Source organism: Tenebrio molitor, chromosome 5 (genome assembly GCF_963966145.1).
Source record: "Tenebrio molitor chromosome 5, icTenMoli1.1, whole genome shotgun sequence".
In the NCBI taxonomy this organism is placed as follows: domain Eukaryota; kingdom Metazoa; phylum Arthropoda; class Insecta; order Coleoptera; family Tenebrionidae; genus Tenebrio; species Tenebrio molitor.
The window spans coordinates 25,541,312-25,560,408 of record NC_091050.1 but is presented as its reverse complement, the minus strand read 5'-3'; the positions used below and the strand labels follow the sequence as shown (position 1 = coordinate 25,560,408).

The window sequence follows — 19,097 nt, the reverse complement described above, 5'->3', positions numbered from 1 at the left end:
TTTACTCTAGTCAAATTCGCGAAGGTCCACACCGCTGTCGACGTGCAAATCAACGTTTCACAAGTGACACGATCTACGTGGACCTTTAAAAATTTGAAAAAACATTCTCAAAACTTCCCCGTCTAATTTTAAATATACAAATTATCAATATTTTAGAATATGTCACAGTTTAAAACATCCAACACCAATATAAAATCACAGCTATATAAAAATGAAACAGTTAAAAAATTTAATAACACAGTAATAAGAATATTCTGGAACTAATAAGAACGCTCCAGATATCTCCCAGTTCGACTATTGTGACTCATGGCCCACTGCCTGGGTCGAACCAGCGGGACGTTCATTTATTTTTTTTTTAATTCTTCGATAACAATGAATATAGGGTGGCGTGTTGCACCTATGTGACAGCAGAAAGCCTTATGCAGAATTCGTACCGTAAAAGGCAAATGGCCACGTCAAAAATTAGGTACAAATTGTCCAATATCACGCGTTTCAAAGATTACGTGTCAGATCGCAAGTCAGCTTACACAAACTCGAAACTATCACTATCACAAACATTTTTTTATTATTTTGAAAAACGCAGATACGTCGCATCTGTTACAGTCTATTTGAAAAACGCTTACCGACATCGGAGTGAACCTTCGTGTAAGTTAATTCGTCTCGATCTGAACATAACACTTTTGATTTATCGAATTCAAAAAAAAAGTCAGTGCGATACGATTTCTGCATAAGGACATCTTTCAAACAGATTAAGAGGATTACATTATGGTCATCCTTCGATCTGACATAGGGCATTCACTCACTCAGATAATCTTACTGTACTACACTATTCAATCAAAAACTAATTTTAACACAAACATTTTTTTGTCATTATATGACCATTATACAATATAATAATAAAAAGTTCTATATAAACATGACATAAATAAACGGTTCGGTGTTTGTCGTTGTGACTACTGCAGGTAAGAGGCCAGGGCAGCCATGACGGGTGCTGGTGGCAGCGCAATTGGGATGTGGTAGTATTTACAGGTGGAACGAGTGCACTGTCCCTTTGCAGCGTCACGGCACACGGCCACTCGATGCTCCACCACTTCCACCCCATCTCCTGCAACAACAATCAAAATTGTCACCAATTCATTTCGACTCGAAATCATCTGTCCCCCAAGTGCTTCTCGATTTACCGGTAAATCTACAGGTTTTCCTTTTATCTTTTTTCATTGTCAACAAAACATGTAGGTACTGCAAGAAATGATTTGTTATACAGGGTCGTTATAAATGATTGTCCCATCGCAGTAGGCGTTGGTGACGTAGTTGAATGTGCCTCAAGCCTCATAACATGAGTGAGACTCATTTATAATGACCGTGTACTGAACGTTCATTTTACGAACAGTTGACGTTTTCCCCCTTTATGTATAAACAACATACGTATTTGCATTATTTTCTCTCATCCAAATGAAATACAGTTTTGTTTGAGGTTTGAATTAAGTGGTGCTATATTAACACGCCCAAGTCATTAACGGTATTGCACTATGACATACTTCTAAGTTGGTACGACACGATCATTATTTACTTAAAAAAGCCAACCTGAAACGACCTTCGCTCTATGTTGACACTGCTTTTGGGTTCGGGCGAATATTGATACTCTTCGGTAATGCCGGCAATTGGTTTTAAAACAACTTATATTTACAAGAAACATTCTGTTCACTGATTTGTTTATTTATTTGAAGATGGCATTCTTAAAAGTCAAATAGGTTGTATCAACATAATGCTATTTCGGTGTGTAATATTCACAGGAAAATGTATCAACTTCCGGAGTTTGTTTTTATCTTATCAGACAATCACATACATGTAAATGTTCATTTTGCAGACACTCAGATACTACCAAAGCGTGATTAATCAACAACAACAAATCGTTGGAATTCTTAGTGGCAAATATTTGTATGTATTAAAAATTGCTTAATATTCCATTTCCAGAGGTAGTCCAGAAGGTAAATTTCCTCAGAAATCAAAACCAACACGAATTTGGATCCACGATGCCTATCAATCTTACCATTGCCATTTTTTGACAAACGCTACAAATTCATTACAAAGTAGGCAAAATTTACACTTATTCGAATGATGAGAGAAGACTGACATGATTTTAGTTTCTGGAGAATGTTTGAAGAATGCTTGCTGCTCTTGTTTATGCCCAGCGATACCTCGAAATGAGAGTGCCTTCTGACATGTTTTTTTAAAGATTGGAGGGTCAGTTAAGAGCTAATTGGTCTCCCGTTAAGTTATCAAGCAAAGAGTGGGATAAGGAACACGAAATAGTTCTTCAAATTTTTTATGTGAGGCAACGCGAAGTGACAAGAAAGGTAGGCATTAGCCAAGCCAGTCTTCTGTTTGCAGAACTGCCAATGAAAATACGTTTCATCCTTATCATATCACCTTGGTCCAAGGGCTTAAAGAGGCACACTACTCTAAAAGACTGAACTTTTGTCGATTTGTTCGGAAACAGATCATTTTAGAATTTGTTTTTTTTTGGAAAATGTGCTTTACAGTGATGAAGTATTATTTAGCAACAATGGGGATGTCAACGAACATAATTGTCACTATTATGTCCAGAATAACCCTCGCTGGATTGGCGAAGGACACTCACTTCCAGACGCTTTATTCCATAAATGTTTGGTGTGGAATATTGGGGAAAAAAATTATAGGACCATATTTTTTTCACGAAGACTAAACTGTCTAGTGTATTTAAGTTTTCTGCAAAACATTCTGCCAATTTTGTTGGAGGAGATGGATTTACACAGAAGACAAAACATGTGACTCCCACAGGATTCCGCACCCCCTCATTTCTACACAGATGAGAGACGCTATTTAGACACTGTATGTGCGAATAAGAGGATAGATAGGGGTTCGATTAATCCTAGGCCCCCGCCAAGTCTTGACATAACTCCACTAGATTACTTTTTATGAGGAATGGTGAAAGAGCGTGTCTTCCAAACACTTATCAATAGTAGAGAAGATCTTGACCATCGAATAACTGTCGCGTGTAGATCTGTAACGCCGGCGATGTTTATGAGACTGAGAGGATCTTTCCGGAACCGCATGGACGCATGCGAAAGAATGGTGGGCAGAATTTTGACATCTCCCTAATTGATTCACTTAATTTTACGTTGTGTTCGTTATTAAAACATCTTTTGCGTTGGTATTTTAGTTAGGTACTTCTGTCTATGTCAAAAAATGATTGATAGGCATTGTGGATGGAAGTTGTAGTTTTTTAAAAAGTTTCGCAAAGTTGCGAAAATGTAATGTTGGTTGCATCGAGAATTTGCTCAGCCTAATTATTCCTCGTGAATCACCCTGTATATTACGACACGAAGAAATTATTCAGTTTTATCATGATAAAACACTTCTCATATGGTACACAACATTATTGTCAATTGTAGAATTAGTGACTATTTGATAAAAGTAAAGTTCGCCTTGTTTGTTAATACATACATACATTTAAATATAAAACAATAACATTTAAAAACATTAACATTTAGAAAGGCACACTAATTTTGAGTGGTCGTTTAGTACAAATTTATTTAGAACATGGTAATAATAAATAAATGATCACGAGAAAATAAGAGTTTACAAGTTTGTTGAAGTACTGATTCAGCTTCGTGATCATAAGCAACAAAACATTAGGTATAATCAATAAACTGAGGTGCATTTAAAAAGAAAAGGGTGAAAACTGCCTGGAAGTAATTAATATTAATCAGAATTAAGTGTTCGTGAAATTACAGAATGGAGAAGGAAAATGAAAGTCTCGAAAAGTCCAAGATCCTTGATTTATCGTTTGCACTAATTTATTACTTGGCGTTCTAAATGTAAAAAATGGCCATAGAAAATTAATCCCTCCAAAGAAACATTATTTATTAACTTCGATTTTAATGTGCACCTCCTATCGTTTTTAAATTTGTTAAAAATGTTTTTTTTTTAAATACATATGTAATTCTTTTTCAAATTAACAGTTAAATTTTATAATCACATACTTGCAATTAGCAGCGCCACCACTCAAGGCTCCATAATGCTATGCTTTAACAGTAGTCGCTAATAGTAAATAACTCTTAAAAATCAGCTACATGGTAAAAAGATTATGGTCAATAATAACGCCATATAAAATGTGAAAAAAGACGACACCTGAGACCGAGTGATTTACGAAATACAGAAAATTTTTGCCTTTTCAGAAACGAAACATTAAACAGAAAAGGGAATTAACCTTAATTTGTTCGTCACATAAAACTTCGTAAGCTCGAAACGTGAACGGAATGGAATAACTCGAGGGTTCCCTGTACGAAGTAGGAAACAATTGAGTGACGTACAAACTTTGGAACCTATAAAGGGATATCGATTTTTGGTACAGCGTAATAATCCTAACGCGAACATGATAATGGGCGATCAGCGACGACTCGTGTTCCGATTTGTTGTTAAATTCTTTATACTTTATTTTAATTAAATTTTGGAGACACGGTCGAAATTGCAATTGCAAAAATTTTAATTAAACGACTGTCAATCTGTTACATGTGACTATTTTCGTTAAATTTATTAATCCCAGAACAATCCTCAGCTTCCACGCAAACTGTAAATTTGATTTGCGCAAATAGTGTGATAAAAAGATTATTATCAGTCACAATTTCTTAAAAAAAAAATTAAATTGAGGAACAAGGTGGCGACATTTTATAGATTAGAGTACGAAAAACAAATGTGATACCGTAAGCTACTACTGCTATCAGAATTTGTTAGAAATTTCCGATGCTTTTTCTGACCACACACGTAAACTTTAGATTAGTTCACGCATAAAAAAATAATTGAAAGGATGTGCATGCCTCATCTCTAACAATTGATAGCTCCGTTTTTACGGCAAAAATTTTATGTGTTTCTATGCTGTTATTAATGCTGTTGGCAATTCCTAGGTGTTTTCTGATTTCGTCTGTGTACTGAATTTTATTGTCATTATCTTAACATAAAAATTCATCTAAAATTGCAAACGCGTTTCGAGTGTCATGATTACTTAATTACGAATTGTTAAAATTTCAGACACGTCCTAAATGTGTGATTCCTCGCAAAAACTACTGTAGTAGTTGATTTTCATTGCCGTAATGATCTGACGAAAGACTAATGTATGGTAAGTAACACTAGATCTAAACGAAAACGGTCTCATCCCAATGATTTACACCTTTGCACCACACTTAGTTATTAAGTGCATATTATCAAAAAAAAAAAAAAAAATTGCCAACCCAAAAGATGCTTCAATTTTCTTATTATTCTATCTTCAAGCATTTACGGACTTAGATTGCACAGACGATGAAAATACCGACCTCTTATTCCCGAAAGGGGTTTGAGCGAATTCCGTTTCCTGCAGCATTAATCTCGGTAAACACTTGAAGTAAATTTACTAAGGAAGTGCGACTTTTGTTGATCATTACCACAATTTATATTGAAAAAAAGGGCGGTATAATAAATAAATCAAAATAAAGTTATCGCACAGAGCACTTGCACTGACATTACGGTTTGAGCTTGAGCTAGATCAGGATGACTTTTGGAAACAACGTCAATGGTATTTGACACCAAATGGAGTATTTTGATAAAAATAACATACCTACTTGAGAAGTCGCGTATTACACAACTCCCTTCATACTAAATTTAGTAAAAAAAAATATGTTTGTTGTCGATGTCCAAACATAGAACAGGATTTTGAGTAAATCGCCAAAACCGTTGTATACTCAATAAAAAGCACAACCTGGTGTAACAATTTAACGAAATATAACAACTATGTATGTACAAAACTGATGAAAACCGATGAATAAGTGAGTGTGTCTCTGTCTCTGTACAAATACAAAAAGGGAAATCAATATGAAAAATGTGTTAAACTAAAACTACTGGTCAGTTTATACATACATACATAACAGGGTGGGGGAGGACCAACCCTGGGGCGCAAAGTCCAGGTATGACGTAACAGACAATTAAAAAAAAAAAAAAAAACTAGCCAAAAGGTGAAATAATAATATGTAATACGTAGAGTATTCAAATAAAAAAGACATTCTCTTTCTCTTTGAAGGTGAAAGTGTTATTTATTGGTAAACTACTAATTTTATGTAGGTTATGCATCTATAGCATTTGTTATACAATTTTTAAATAAATTCACTTTTGTACTTCTGTGTCGTAATTTCATTGCACGTAAAAATACAGATATCTGTGTAGCGTATTTTCAGCGTACGTTTCCCTTGACATCACCGCGAAAAGAGCGATAACTTTTGTACTAAAGCACCCATCCTACCAAATAAAAGTATTCCGTTGTTTCTTACTGAACAAAAATGCCGTAATATGTTGCCAATTTTATTTCGGAAGAATGAAATTTTAGTAAATGGTGTGCAACAGAAAAAAAATTCTACTCACCTTGTAGATGTACAAATTTGCAGGCAGGCCGGTTACAAAGACCACGATTAAAATCTTGGCACACCGGGAGGGTGTCCAGTAACTGTAAACATAAGACAAAAGAGTAAGTTTCGAATTAAAAGAAGGAGACAATTTAAGAGCAGATAATAAATTTTAATTGTAATATTATAATAAACAGGAAAAAATTTGGAAAAATACTGAAAATTGTGCACATGTATGCAACATATAGAGGTTTTTATCTATTTAAAGATCTATAACAAACGGCATACATAAGCACTACAACAGATCTATAACATAAATTAATTCATTCATTCACAAATTTGGAATATAATGCACATGCCAATCGTTACGAAAAAACCTAAAAAATATAGTTTTGGTCAGTTGCTGGTTGCAATAAAAAATCAGATAGTTCAATCATTCTGCACAAATTATGTCTGGCCTATAATAATGGTACATGTTTACAAAAGTGCTAAAAATTACAATAAAATGGTAAATTCGTTTCTTACACATAATATTGTGACTGCAGCCGCTTAACACAGTACAAAGTATCTGAGCTACATATTTCGCTAATAGCAATATTTAAAACGACTATTAAAAAAATTTCAGCAAATATACCAACAAAAGCTCGTGGCAGCAATAAAGGCCAAAACCATAAAGCAGTGTTAATAATAAGAATGGTACAGGTAGTGTATTTTTACATGCAGAATGTTTGAAAATCTTTATGAATTAGGCATTACTTAACTCAAACGGTACCCAACATGATGGGACCGATTGAAATAAGAGATTAAAGCACAAAACTCTACGTTAGCGTTAAATATGAAACAAATGATTTGTTTCGTAAGCATTGATCTAGGGATGCAATCAGATTGTGATGGAAGTCGAGTTAGTAAACACATCTCTATGGTTTTTAATATTCACAATATGCTTGCAAACTGTGGATAAACAAACAAGTTACAATATTAACACAAAACTGGAACAATCAGCCTTCCATCTCGGTTTTTCTAGCACTTTCAAGCAATCAGTGAATAACTGCCTCAATATAGCAGAAAATCCGGTAAACACTCAGAAAATTAGTTAGTGAAAAGCAACATTGTAACTTGTTAAAAACTTAACGAAGTCATGTAAGCTGTGCCACAGTGTACTGGAACTCTGGTAAATACCGTCAGGTGGTTTTAGCATCGCAGTACAGCGTACATGATGTTAAACATACGTGAATACCTGTCCTTGTTCGTCAGTGTAGACCACAAAAGGGGCGTTTTGGGGCACAGGCGCACCATTGTCTATGCCGGCGACATGCAGTAGTGCAGCAAGCCAACGTCATCGCAGCCAATCAGCGTTACGATAACATTACGTTACAGCCATAAACGATACCCACCATACACCAAGACAAGTGTTGTTTATTTTGTGTGTCAAAATAGGAACGAGTGTCGTTATATTAACAAACATATCAAGTTAGACAGAGAGTAGTAGTTAAGTAGGTAGTTTTAAAAAAACAATCAAGTAAGTGTACGAGTGTTGACGTGTTGAAGTATTAAAATTAAGGTGTCGGTGGGTCCCAAAACCATTGTAAAACGCACACATTTTGCGTGTGCCAACAGGACACAAACAGCAAGGATCAACACCAATCAATCCGGTTTAACAATCAGTTCATGAGCAAATCAATTAATTTTTGAAGAAAGAAACAAAATTAACAGAAGATACAACGGTGAAAACCGGACAACGTAAGCATGAAACAGAAAAGCAAATTAAATTAATATGAATGCGAGGTTTGACGGATGCACTGGCGTATTCAGAGATCAAAAGTAACGTAAACATATCAACATCACCTGTTTGCGGTGAACAATGATATTGAAAGAAAAACGAATGGTCAAAGCAAAAAAGTGCCTGAATACACCAACATTTCTGTAAAATAAAGAGAAATAAAAGGATAAACCGATGGAGGCTGAAGAGGTAGAAAGTGAGCCGTTCGGTCTGGAAAGGAAATATCGACAGAACGAACGAAATATTTTACTTACAATGTATCAGTGCTAAAGACCAAGTAATTTTAAAGCAAAAAGCAACAAATGTTGTTAGAACAAAATAAAAAAAATTAACAAGCTGTTACGTGTAGAACAAATCTGCGATGCTACAATTAGTCTATGCTGCTGGATTCTGCAAACATAATATATTAAATATGGCGTTTTAAATAATGTATAAAAACAAATAGTTTCATGTTAAAAGACAAATTCATAGAATATGAATTCCAAATACCTACGTATTATATTTTACTTACTACAAAGCTACAAATAGATTTAGCGAAACAAGAAAATGTAGAAAACATAATCATTCCAAATGTACAAAGCTTCTAAGAGTCACTGATTGCAAAAAAACACTACAGTAGACTTTGAGAACACATTATAAAAATCACTTGTGTTAGCTAACTTTTCTTTCGTCTTTTTCCAAGTTCATGGGAATTTACGACTTTGTGCAATGTGCATACGAAAATATAACAAGATTGTGCACAAGACAACAGACTCAACTATGTATGTATAAAAAAAAAGAACATAACACCACAGGACTGAATCAAATAAAGTAGCCAGCAATGCACATTACACAAGCCTTCGGCAGGGCAGTATAATGCAATCTTGCCTGGATCTTGAAATATCACACAAAAGCCTCGTTTTGCCTGACAGTATGATTGTTTACGTTTTGGCTGCTAGTGTACAGGTCATAAATCAAAAACTTGCCGCGTGTCGTTTACCTTTTGTGTTGGGGACGTAATTTTAGGAAGAGCACACCCGGCAATGATTGTCTTTACGTTTGTCTACGAGAAGTGATCTGTTAGTTACTTTAAATAAGCAATAATAGAACAAATTGTCAAACATACCACAAAACACAAAAGATAAACGTGGGGCAAGCGGGTCAGATTTACAGCCTGTGGAAAATCATCTCATGTAGTTCAACAAAAGCCAGTTGAGGAGGAGCACTTCATATAGGATGTGATCAGACACGTGTCCCATAAATCATCACCACAAAACAAAACCTGCGGGGACAACAAAATGAAAATGGATGATCGAAACAAAACTGAAATAAGGCCTAAATAATTAAACAAAAAACTGTGTTAAATATACCGGTGCTGTGTATAAGGTTTTGATTTGAAGTAAATGTTTATGGTGTCTGTTCGAGTTAATTATTGGATACTGGAAAAAATTCAAATAATAAGCAATGATTAATAAAACAAATATCATGCATTTTCAAGCATTATTATTACAAATAATGGCGGTGATAAATAATACATACACCTCAGGATTAGAACAAATACAGTACACAATATATACTATAAATATGGAAAGTTTTGTCACACTAGATGGCAATCGTGACCCACACCTTAGCGAAGCGTGATCAGCAGCCTAAAAGGCACTACATTATTGTAAGACGAGTTCATTATAGCTGGCAGCTGATTACGCAGGTTGGTGCAGCAAGAAAAAGTAAAACTCTTCACGTACTGACCAACTAAGCTGTTACCAAAAAAAAAAAAAAGAAAAGAAAATGTCGATCTACTTTTCAGCGTATAAGAGCCTCGAATTCTAACCTGACAATTACATTGTAATCCTACTTCAAAATGCAAATTTGTTTGTAATATATTTGTAAATACTTAAATAGACAAATACTTACTTATCAATATTATTACATGCATCACAATATTATTATGTACCCTATTTAATAACGGTACAAGTGAAACGATTTTTAAATGCTAAGTAGTAAGACACATTTTTAAAAATGTATGTAGCAAATATATAATACATCACATTACCACTAGGTACTACCATTCTAGCCTAAACTGTAGTTACAAATAGATCATCTTGTGAGACGGCACAAATATTTAGCACAATTTGAAGAAAAAATGTGAGATATTTCGTTGTACGGATCTGATTTGATCTGATGGAGAATATATAATATCTATATATTATACACGTAGGTAGCGTGTGTGCATCAAACCAAACTAACGACTAGGAGACAACCAAATATTAGTTCCGCATCCAAGACAGTAATTAAAAAAAAAAGGACAAATGACAGGCAAAATAACTAACAAACAACTACATTTGTGCTTCGAGATCAAACCCAGGAAGACAAAACAATAATAACCATGGCCCTTGAGGCGATTGCAAGTTCGTTAAAAAAATTATATACTAGTTAACACACTTTCATTAAATGAAGAAGTCAAAAAGTCAGTAGTAGTTTTATAGGACGATTTACATAGAGGAACCCAACCCAAAAAGAGAACTCTAGCAAAAAAACGAAAGTCGAATCTTATGAACAAACGGAACAACATGCAATACATGTATCAAAAGAGAAGCCCCATGCAAAATCGGAATCCAACACAGACATAGAGCGTAAAAGGCAAATAATCAAATAGAGTCGGCATCTTTTTGGGTCAGTTACAGACTACAACAGCCTTGTACCTACGAAAATGGCACTTTCTATGGTCTCTAACGAATACAATGCTTAGAATGTCTACCATGCGACTCAATTAGGCTCTCAAATAGTTTATCAATACGGATAATTTTTTTCATGCATAATAGTTCTAACAAGTACATTTCAAAAACCTCCTGTTACAATAAAGATACAACAGACTATGTCTGATCGGCAAATGTTACAAAATACTAAAAAATAATGTGGTATTGTACGGGGAAAGGATGTTACCTTAGCGGTGCAAACAGCAGGTGTGAGGGTATCACAGTTTTCAGGCACTCGCTTTTGGTCCAGGGGTCGCTCACAGCATCGCCCATTCATTATAACCACGTTCGCGTTTTGACTAGATTTTTTCAATTTTAAATATGTCAAATTATGTTTAAAAAGTTAAGATAAAAATATGTATATATGTATATATAATTTACTAAACTAAAAATTCTAATACAACAATTTAGTCAACACGAGTCGAATATATATAAAAAATGTCATTAAAATTAAAATGTTTATCGAGGCGAAAACTCAAATGTGCTCATTATGCGTTACCAACAATTGCATTTATGTCTCGAACATCATAATATAAAGAACCTGTTGGATTATTAGTGAATTTTACATGGCAATATCCACAGCCTAAAAATATTACACAAAACAACAACACGAACTAAAATAATTAGTTGAAAAGAAAATTATGTGGTTTTTAGCTTTTTATAGGGTTGAATGACCACGTTATTATTATTCTGTGCTGCGGCGGCAGCGATGTTCGCCGACGCCGAGACATTGGTGATGGGGGCTGCCGACACCGTGACAGGATACTGAGCTCCCAAAAGACTACTACCCAAAAGAGGCGTCGAGCTCGCACCCGGATACGGCGTCCGGATAATAGAATACGGGTTGATAATGGTCGGCGGTGGACGGGAAATGTTCAGCAGATGATTCTGTTGAGCCATCGAGTACGGATTAGCCAAACCCAAATTCAAACCGGTCGTTCCTAAACCGAACGGAAGCGCAGCGGTGGGATAGCGCGCTAGGGCCGGCGGCGGCACAGTCAACGCCTGCTTGTTCAATGACACCCCCGTGTAGTTGAGGGGGTTAAGCTGATTCAACTGGCTAGCAGCTAGAGATTGGCTAACGGCGGCTAACTTAACGGCTTTCGCGTAGTTCTGTTGAGCGACCTCTTTAGCAAGAGCTGCGGGATCTGGTATGGCAGCAGGTTGAGGCAGTGGCAAAGGCGGCAAGGTAGTCGACGGTACAGTCGTCGCAGTCGAGGAGATGGGAGATGATATCTCGTTCTCCTTGACGGGCTGCGACACCGTCGTCGTTGCTGTGGGTTCCTGCTGTTGGGGAGCGGCAGGAGAAGCGCAGGATGTGGTAGGAATCGGAGCCGGGGAGGCCGAATACTCACATGACACGGGCACGAATGGCTGCTGGAGCTGCATCAGTTGTTGATAAGTGGTCGCATTCGGTTGGTATACGGGCACTCCGGATTTGTCTGCCGCTGGCCTCTTGTACGGCATCATGGCCGGGAAGGCCTGCTGGCATACAAATAATCAGCATCATTTCAACATGCGGAAAACCACGTACAACCACACCGCAGTAAATACTTGGATTCGCTAGCTAGTGTGCTTACGTTGATTTTCTATTGTTCATTTTGCAAAAGAAAAAAAAAATCACTCGATATAATATTCAAATATTAGTAAAGCTAAAATCTGAATATCATGCGGAAGGAAGCCTTCGGCTTGTTACTATGTGGATATCTGTACGTGTATATTGTAAACGTAAAAAAAAAACTTTAAAAAATGTTAGTACTTACAAAATTGTCATAATAAAATGACCCAACAGATTTCATATCCATCTGAAATAAAAAGAACGTAACAGCTCGTTAGTTTTTGCAACGGCACAAATTAAGAAAGTGGACAATTTTCGCAAGAAAATCAAAACAAACAGAAAAAATTTCATGAACTGAAAACAATCTCAACGACTTGCGAATATTTTCCACTTTTTGAATTCTAGTTAGTCTACAAATAACGAGTCATTTCGTCTGCAATGTAACTGCACAGACAAAATACTCTGGTAAAAAATATTAATCACAGAACAACAAATTAATAATAATAACAGTATTTGCTGTAATTAAAGTTGCTAGAATGTTGCGAGTTTTAATACGTCCACAGTGGAAAACTGTAAAAATTTATAAGTTAAACTAACGGAATTAACGAAAGCCAATTTAATGCCTGCTGAAGTATTAAAATCAAATCATGTGAAAATGTAATATCGTTTCGATCATGCACACACGTACAAAAATCGTATAAGCACAAAGCTTAAAAAGCACAGGTTTCTAGGATAATTTTAATTATGTTACAAAAAGGAAAACTTCTCTAAGCAAAATAAAATAGCTCACAACATGCTAACAACTTGACCCAGGTAGCAGTTCGCGCTTTTCTATGAAAAAACGTCCTTCAAAAATGTAAATGCCGGTCGTCGCCAAAAATCAAATAATTTTGTTAATTTTCAACAATCAAAATGTTTCATCGGTCGATAAATTGTTCATGTAAATTTGTGTTCCAACGGCCCCTTCACAGAAAAAAAATTAACTAGGTGAAAAAATTGTTCGAAATGATGTTCTAATAGAAACAATAACATAAAAATTTCATTCAGCGCAAGCCAAGAAAATAATTACGGTTCGGTGGCAAAAGCGTGGCTGTCAATTTCATTTATTGTGAATGCATGGAAATTAGCAAAAAAAGAAAAGCGTAATCACAGTAATACAAAAGCTGGAATACCTATAAATTTCGAAAAAAAAAGAGAACAAACAAAAAAAGTTAATTCACAAGTTATTGCATTTATTTATAGATTTTTTCGGCAACTGGATCTCGTGATATTCTGTTAACAATTCTACGTGAAAACCAAGCATCGCTGAGGATCAAAGCTGCTGGCATATTTCGGTGTTTACACAAAACTAGTAAGTATTCTGCCCAATTACTTTAAACCCGAAGTTAGATGCAAACCGCTACCCGTTATCATGTGGGTGTAGGTGTGTGTGGATGTGTGGGTGTTGTGTGTGTATGTGTGTGGGTATATGTGTGTGTGCGTGTGTTGTGATGTCAAAATGCAATTGATGTAGAATTATTATCAGTGATTCTATACAAATTTGCATGGTGTACACTTTTTTGTACTAATCAAGCCGCCAATTAAGTTATGGTGAAAAGCGAAAGCTTTAGGATAAGCACAGTTCACAATGAAAACAGAGATACTAAAAAATTAAGAGCAATATGATTAATGGGGATGGTGGTAATTTAACTAAATGAATTTTGATGGAGAGCTGATACGCCGCACCCAAAACACCGATAACATGCGATGCCTTTGCTCAACAGTAACGGTTGAAAAATCTGGCTCAACCTAGCACCTCGTCCTCATTGTGAACATAGATGTAGTTGTCATCGGTCAGTCGGCGTTCGGCCCGGTTAAAACAGAGTTGTGGCATGGCGTGTACACAATACAATAGAAATAGTGACATGCAAAGCAAGGCGCAAATGGTACCAGTAATAGATCTGTGTCGGCGGTGCTAGGCTCACGGGGCCTCTTCTTGCCGATTTCGAGGGCGGCGGTAGCCTGGGGGGGCGCCAGCAAGGGCGAGACGGCAGCGGGCTATTAGTAGAGCAGCAACAAGACCAAGCACATCCGCCCAACGGGGTAAATAAAACAAACCAGCACTAAATTAATTCATGTACGCTGACTCGGAGCGTTCTGTCTATATACTACACACATTGTCAGTATGTGAACAAACATAGTACGTATCGGCATGGTCTGGGGATGGCGCAGCTCTGGCAGCGGGTAAGATATATAATATATATATTGTGTACAAAATGTGACCATTAAACCGCAGATATAACACACAATCCGACCAGACGCAAAGTGTCTTCGTTACGTCTGGCCGGTAAACTGTGGCTTCGTTGCGCTTAATAATCCTTATTATTCGACCAGAATGCTTCTTTGAACGTACGAAAAACTCGCCAGGATGGACACATGTATCAATCAACATGCTCACTTAGGTAACGTATAAAACACCGCGGAAGCAGTGACTCGATTCGAAATTACTGAATAATAAGGAATATGCGGATGCATAATCACTTCAAAAGCATCTTAGCTGCAACGGAACAGTGTCAGCTGAAAGTGCAGGTGCGTTGAACTTCACTTAAGAAGCTTGTCTGTGAAAAATGAAGCTAAAATCGTCATGCAACTCAGGAGGCTGAAAAAAATTATCAAGTGCCAGCTTCATTATAAAAATTATATACGTCGCATGTGACAAAAGAATGGAATAAACCACAACGATCTGACAATGGTCAGAACGTGGTCAAAGTTATGAAAATCATCGCAAAATTTTGGTTCAATCGTGGCTTGCAACGAGGAAAACAGGCGACACACAAAATGTCATTGGAAATCAGGAGAAGAATCTACAAAACCAATTTATTCTTTTAGCTTTTCCGATACATATATGGAGTGATTGTGAGTTTACTCCAAGCTTTTATCACAAATTGTATAAATATTTTACAATATCTCCAAAAAGTGGAAATCCTGAATTTGTGCGACTAGCTCAAATTCAGTTACTATGTAGGTAAATTAATCTATAGGAAGACAAAAAATTAGGTCGGCAACACTTTCACATATAAATGCATGCAGATAATATCCTGAAAACAGCATGAATCTCTAGGATTTTAACATCTAAAGCGGCTAGTTTTTAACAGGTTCGTATCGAGAACAAAGAAAGAAGTGTAAAAGAAAACAAAAACTTCAATTACAGCTCAAGAAATGTTCAATTTAAAAGGAATAGTCTGCACAACGCCACCTGAAAAGTCACAAACATGAATTAAAAATAAATAAATTATAACTAAAACGAGATACGTGACAACAGAGACATACATTCTTGACGCAATGATGTCGCACACCTGCAAACAAGCCCCATTCTATCTCAAGTCTAAATAAACTTCAACCTCTTTTTTCCACAAAAACTCACAGGTGATTTGTGCGAGACGTCATCACTACTACATCTGACGGTATTATTAACATCGTCGAATTATATTTCGATGGCATGCATTTATTATTGAAGAGAACTCCACCGTGAGGAAAGAGCGTGCCGCTACTAATTAACTGCTTATTCCGTTATTCAACTAGAGGAACACATCAAAGGAGAAAAGCTCCTTTCAGTGATTCCCGCAATTTATACGTGTGTGAGTGAGTGTGTGTGCGTGTATGTGTGTGTATGCTGGGCAGAGTAGCCCATTGATCTGCACAAATAATGGAATTAGCAGATACGGCAACAAGTTGTAACGATAATGTCGATTGAGCAGAGATTCAAAACAATTGACTTGCTAGAAACTTGAAACAATAACTTCGTTTAACCAACACATCAAAATCCAATGGGAGTTGCAAAGGCATATATGTACTACTGTAATCCATGGGTAGATTACTACAATATAAAATTTTAACTGATTTACAGTAGAATCAAGATTCAAAATAACAACAGAAGAGCGAATAAGAGGCTATTATTAAAATGGTGTAAATTTGGTGGTAGCGACAACAGCGTACCGTATCAGTTTTGGTTTTTCGTGTGTAAGTGTATAAATAATGTACGCGAAGGAGGATTGGTACAGCAGGGCTTGCTGGCAGAGCACAGGACAACGTAGATGGCAGCATCCATGCTAAAAATTATCATAGGGAGAGCATGATCTACATAACATGAGGCTAGGTTTCTCTCGGACAGTCGGAAATACTCAATATCCGGCTAAGCGAATTGTAACCATTTAAAACTACAGTATCAACACTATGACCAACGACCCGTAAAGGCCCGAGTTAGTTGAGAAGATAACAGCACATGTCATTGCATCAGGAACTGCATTTTCTGCTTGCCATAACTAAACAACACACTCTCCTGGACCAAAGCATTAGCGATCGAAACCTTCTCCTTTGGCGGAAGGTTTCGCATCGCGAAGGCTGCTCACACTCAATTGGAAAGGTGACTGACAACAAATACATTATGTGACAATAGTGATCCAAGTGTTTGCAGCCTTCAAACATAATCACAGAAAAACAATCTACAAAACGAAAAAGGAACACTACAAAAATGTGAATCTTCCAGGGCGGACCAAGAACATCTTGGAAGATTTCGCATTCTGTTAGTTACGGTAACACACGACTAAGAGCTATTAGCTTGCAAGAAAAATCGGATCGACACCACACCGACAGCTCCAAGTGTGAGCACCGAAGAGCTACCGGCTGGTCCGGCACCGATCAACAGAAAAAACAGACAGAATAGAGAAAATAGCGAGCGTGCGCCCTAAAAATGCGTAGCATACCGCGCTAGCCCGCGACTGTGCGGCCTTGATTTGGGCTTGGAGGTGCAGAGGGGGGTGGAAATAGCGGCAGGGGTCGCGGTTGCAGCGGCCCTTGACTGCATCCATGCAGACAGTGACAGTGCCGTCCTCGTTGGCAGTTACAGAGTCAGCGGGATGCGCAAAGCGACACTCTGACTCTGCTCGCTTGCACGCCCCGCGCTGGTACTCGCGGCACACCTACAGCAGACACCCGGCTGTTATCAGCACAAGCCACCGCTGCATCTTATCACTGCCCCGGTCGTCCGATTGTGGACCGACGGCGACGTCAAGTCTCTGCCGGAGACGTCGACGTCGACCGCCGGATCGTGACGGACGGCCGGTTGGACGCAGCTTCTAGATCCTAATCACCTACGGGTTTTGATATTCAGAGCTCATAACAAACAGCTGATCATTTAGTCCGTGTGGATGGGTCTCGATGCAAAAGAAGAATCTCGGCCGACAACAGATTGCCAAAACACTCACGATCACTAAAATTCAAAATCGATCATGTGAAAGTGTTACACCAGTCGAGATGTTACACGTGTTCCCCGTACTAAAAGTTCATTGGCAACTTGGTCGTCAAAGTTCTGGTGCAATAAAAGAGTTAGTGAATAGTGAAAACTAAATGATCATCTAAATCAATAACCTTCTATCGAAAAAGCGAGACACAAGACTTACTTGCGACGGTAAAAGAGATGGAGGGGTACTAGAACTACATAGAAAAACTCCAGTGACAGCACACCGTGCACAATGAAAATCGATAGAAAGTTACAAGTGCTCATAAAGTATAACAATAAAAAATCTAACAGCATCAATAAATCAACTTGTATGTACAGCGAGTACTAGTGTTCAAATTATATATATGTACATAGGGGAGGACTCATCTACGACTATCTATATCGCTAGGTTAGCGTTATGTGTACGTATTAGTTGTGTAGATTGTTATCATCTTGATTGTGGATAGTAAAGCGTTAATAAAACCCAAATTAATATACACCTGCTGAACAAACCGCAAAAAAAAAGATGAATGAAAACCCCATGCAGAAAATAAAAGAAAATGAAAAATCAAATTTGCAAGAAAAAAACAAAAAATAATAATAAAAATAAATAGTAAAGACGTGAACCAAAATTCGATAACACAGAAACAGCGCCATCATTGTCTGAGATTAGTTTTGACTTAACTAAAGCATAATAAAATATAATCGTAAAAACGTCCTAGAGATGTATAATAGTTCCCCATTTCTGTAGGTGTGGTAATTCAGTACAATTGGTACATACATATTTAGATTGTAATTAAAGTTAATGAAAAAGAGATCGTACCTCTAGTCTATCGGAACGAGGCATTTTTTGTTGTGCTACAACAGTTTGTGGTACTACACCCAACGGAGATCCCACTCCTGTAGGATCCGGACCCATAATTGTAGGCATTATGGGACCTGGAGCGAAGTATGGACTGTATGTATTGCCAACCTGTGGCATTCCTGTCAGGTACGGGTTGGCGGCCTAAAAACAAGCAATTTATCAGTTAAATACGATCATTTGCATTTCATTTTTGGTTTGTCGGAAAAGCGGCACAAGCCAAGCATAAAAGAAACAAAATATAGAACTGGCAATATTACGGGAATCGTTTTGTTGGTGGAATGATGACAACTAATATACACAGTGCTTCACAAGTAACCCACTTCTTGCATACACTTGAACCACACACTTCAGAGAAATGGGTGAATACATAGAAACAAGAAACAAAAATTGGATTATTTAAAAAACACTGCTTTTTTTATGCAACGGTAAATGACTCATGACTGTTGTTTCCAATTTCGAACCCATTTTTGCTCTAAAAGCGGCTACATTAGT

General features: G+C 37.0%; 1 protein-coding gene across 24 annotated transcripts in view; it reads right to left on the bottom strand.

The window, feature by feature from the left end:
- Positions 1-964: 964 nt before the first annotated feature.
- Positions 965-19,097, bottom strand: part of mbl (muscleblind) — a 157,115-nt gene continuing 138,982 nt past the window's right edge. For 8 of the 24 annotated variants that reach the window (XM_069048156.1, XM_069048153.1, XM_069048162.1 and 5 more), the window contains 5 exons: positions 18,564-18,746; positions 17,226-17,441; positions 14,413-14,520; positions 12,689-12,730; positions 9,656-12,410 (listed from right to left, as the gene is read on the bottom strand). In XM_069048156.1, the coding sequence (XP_068904257.1) occupies positions 11,565-12,410; positions 12,689-12,730; positions 14,413-14,520; positions 17,226-17,441; positions 18,564-18,746 (1,395 nt within the window). In that variant the 3' untranslated portion in view covers positions 9,656-11,564. Of the gene's footprint in view, positions 1,106-6,429; positions 6,512-9,295; positions 9,452-9,655; positions 12,411-12,688; positions 12,731-14,412; positions 14,521-17,225; positions 17,442-18,563; positions 18,747-19,097 lie in introns of those variants that run through there. The other 16 variants (XM_069048170.1, XM_069048177.1, XM_069048161.1 and 13 more) reach the window with 13 other exon arrangements.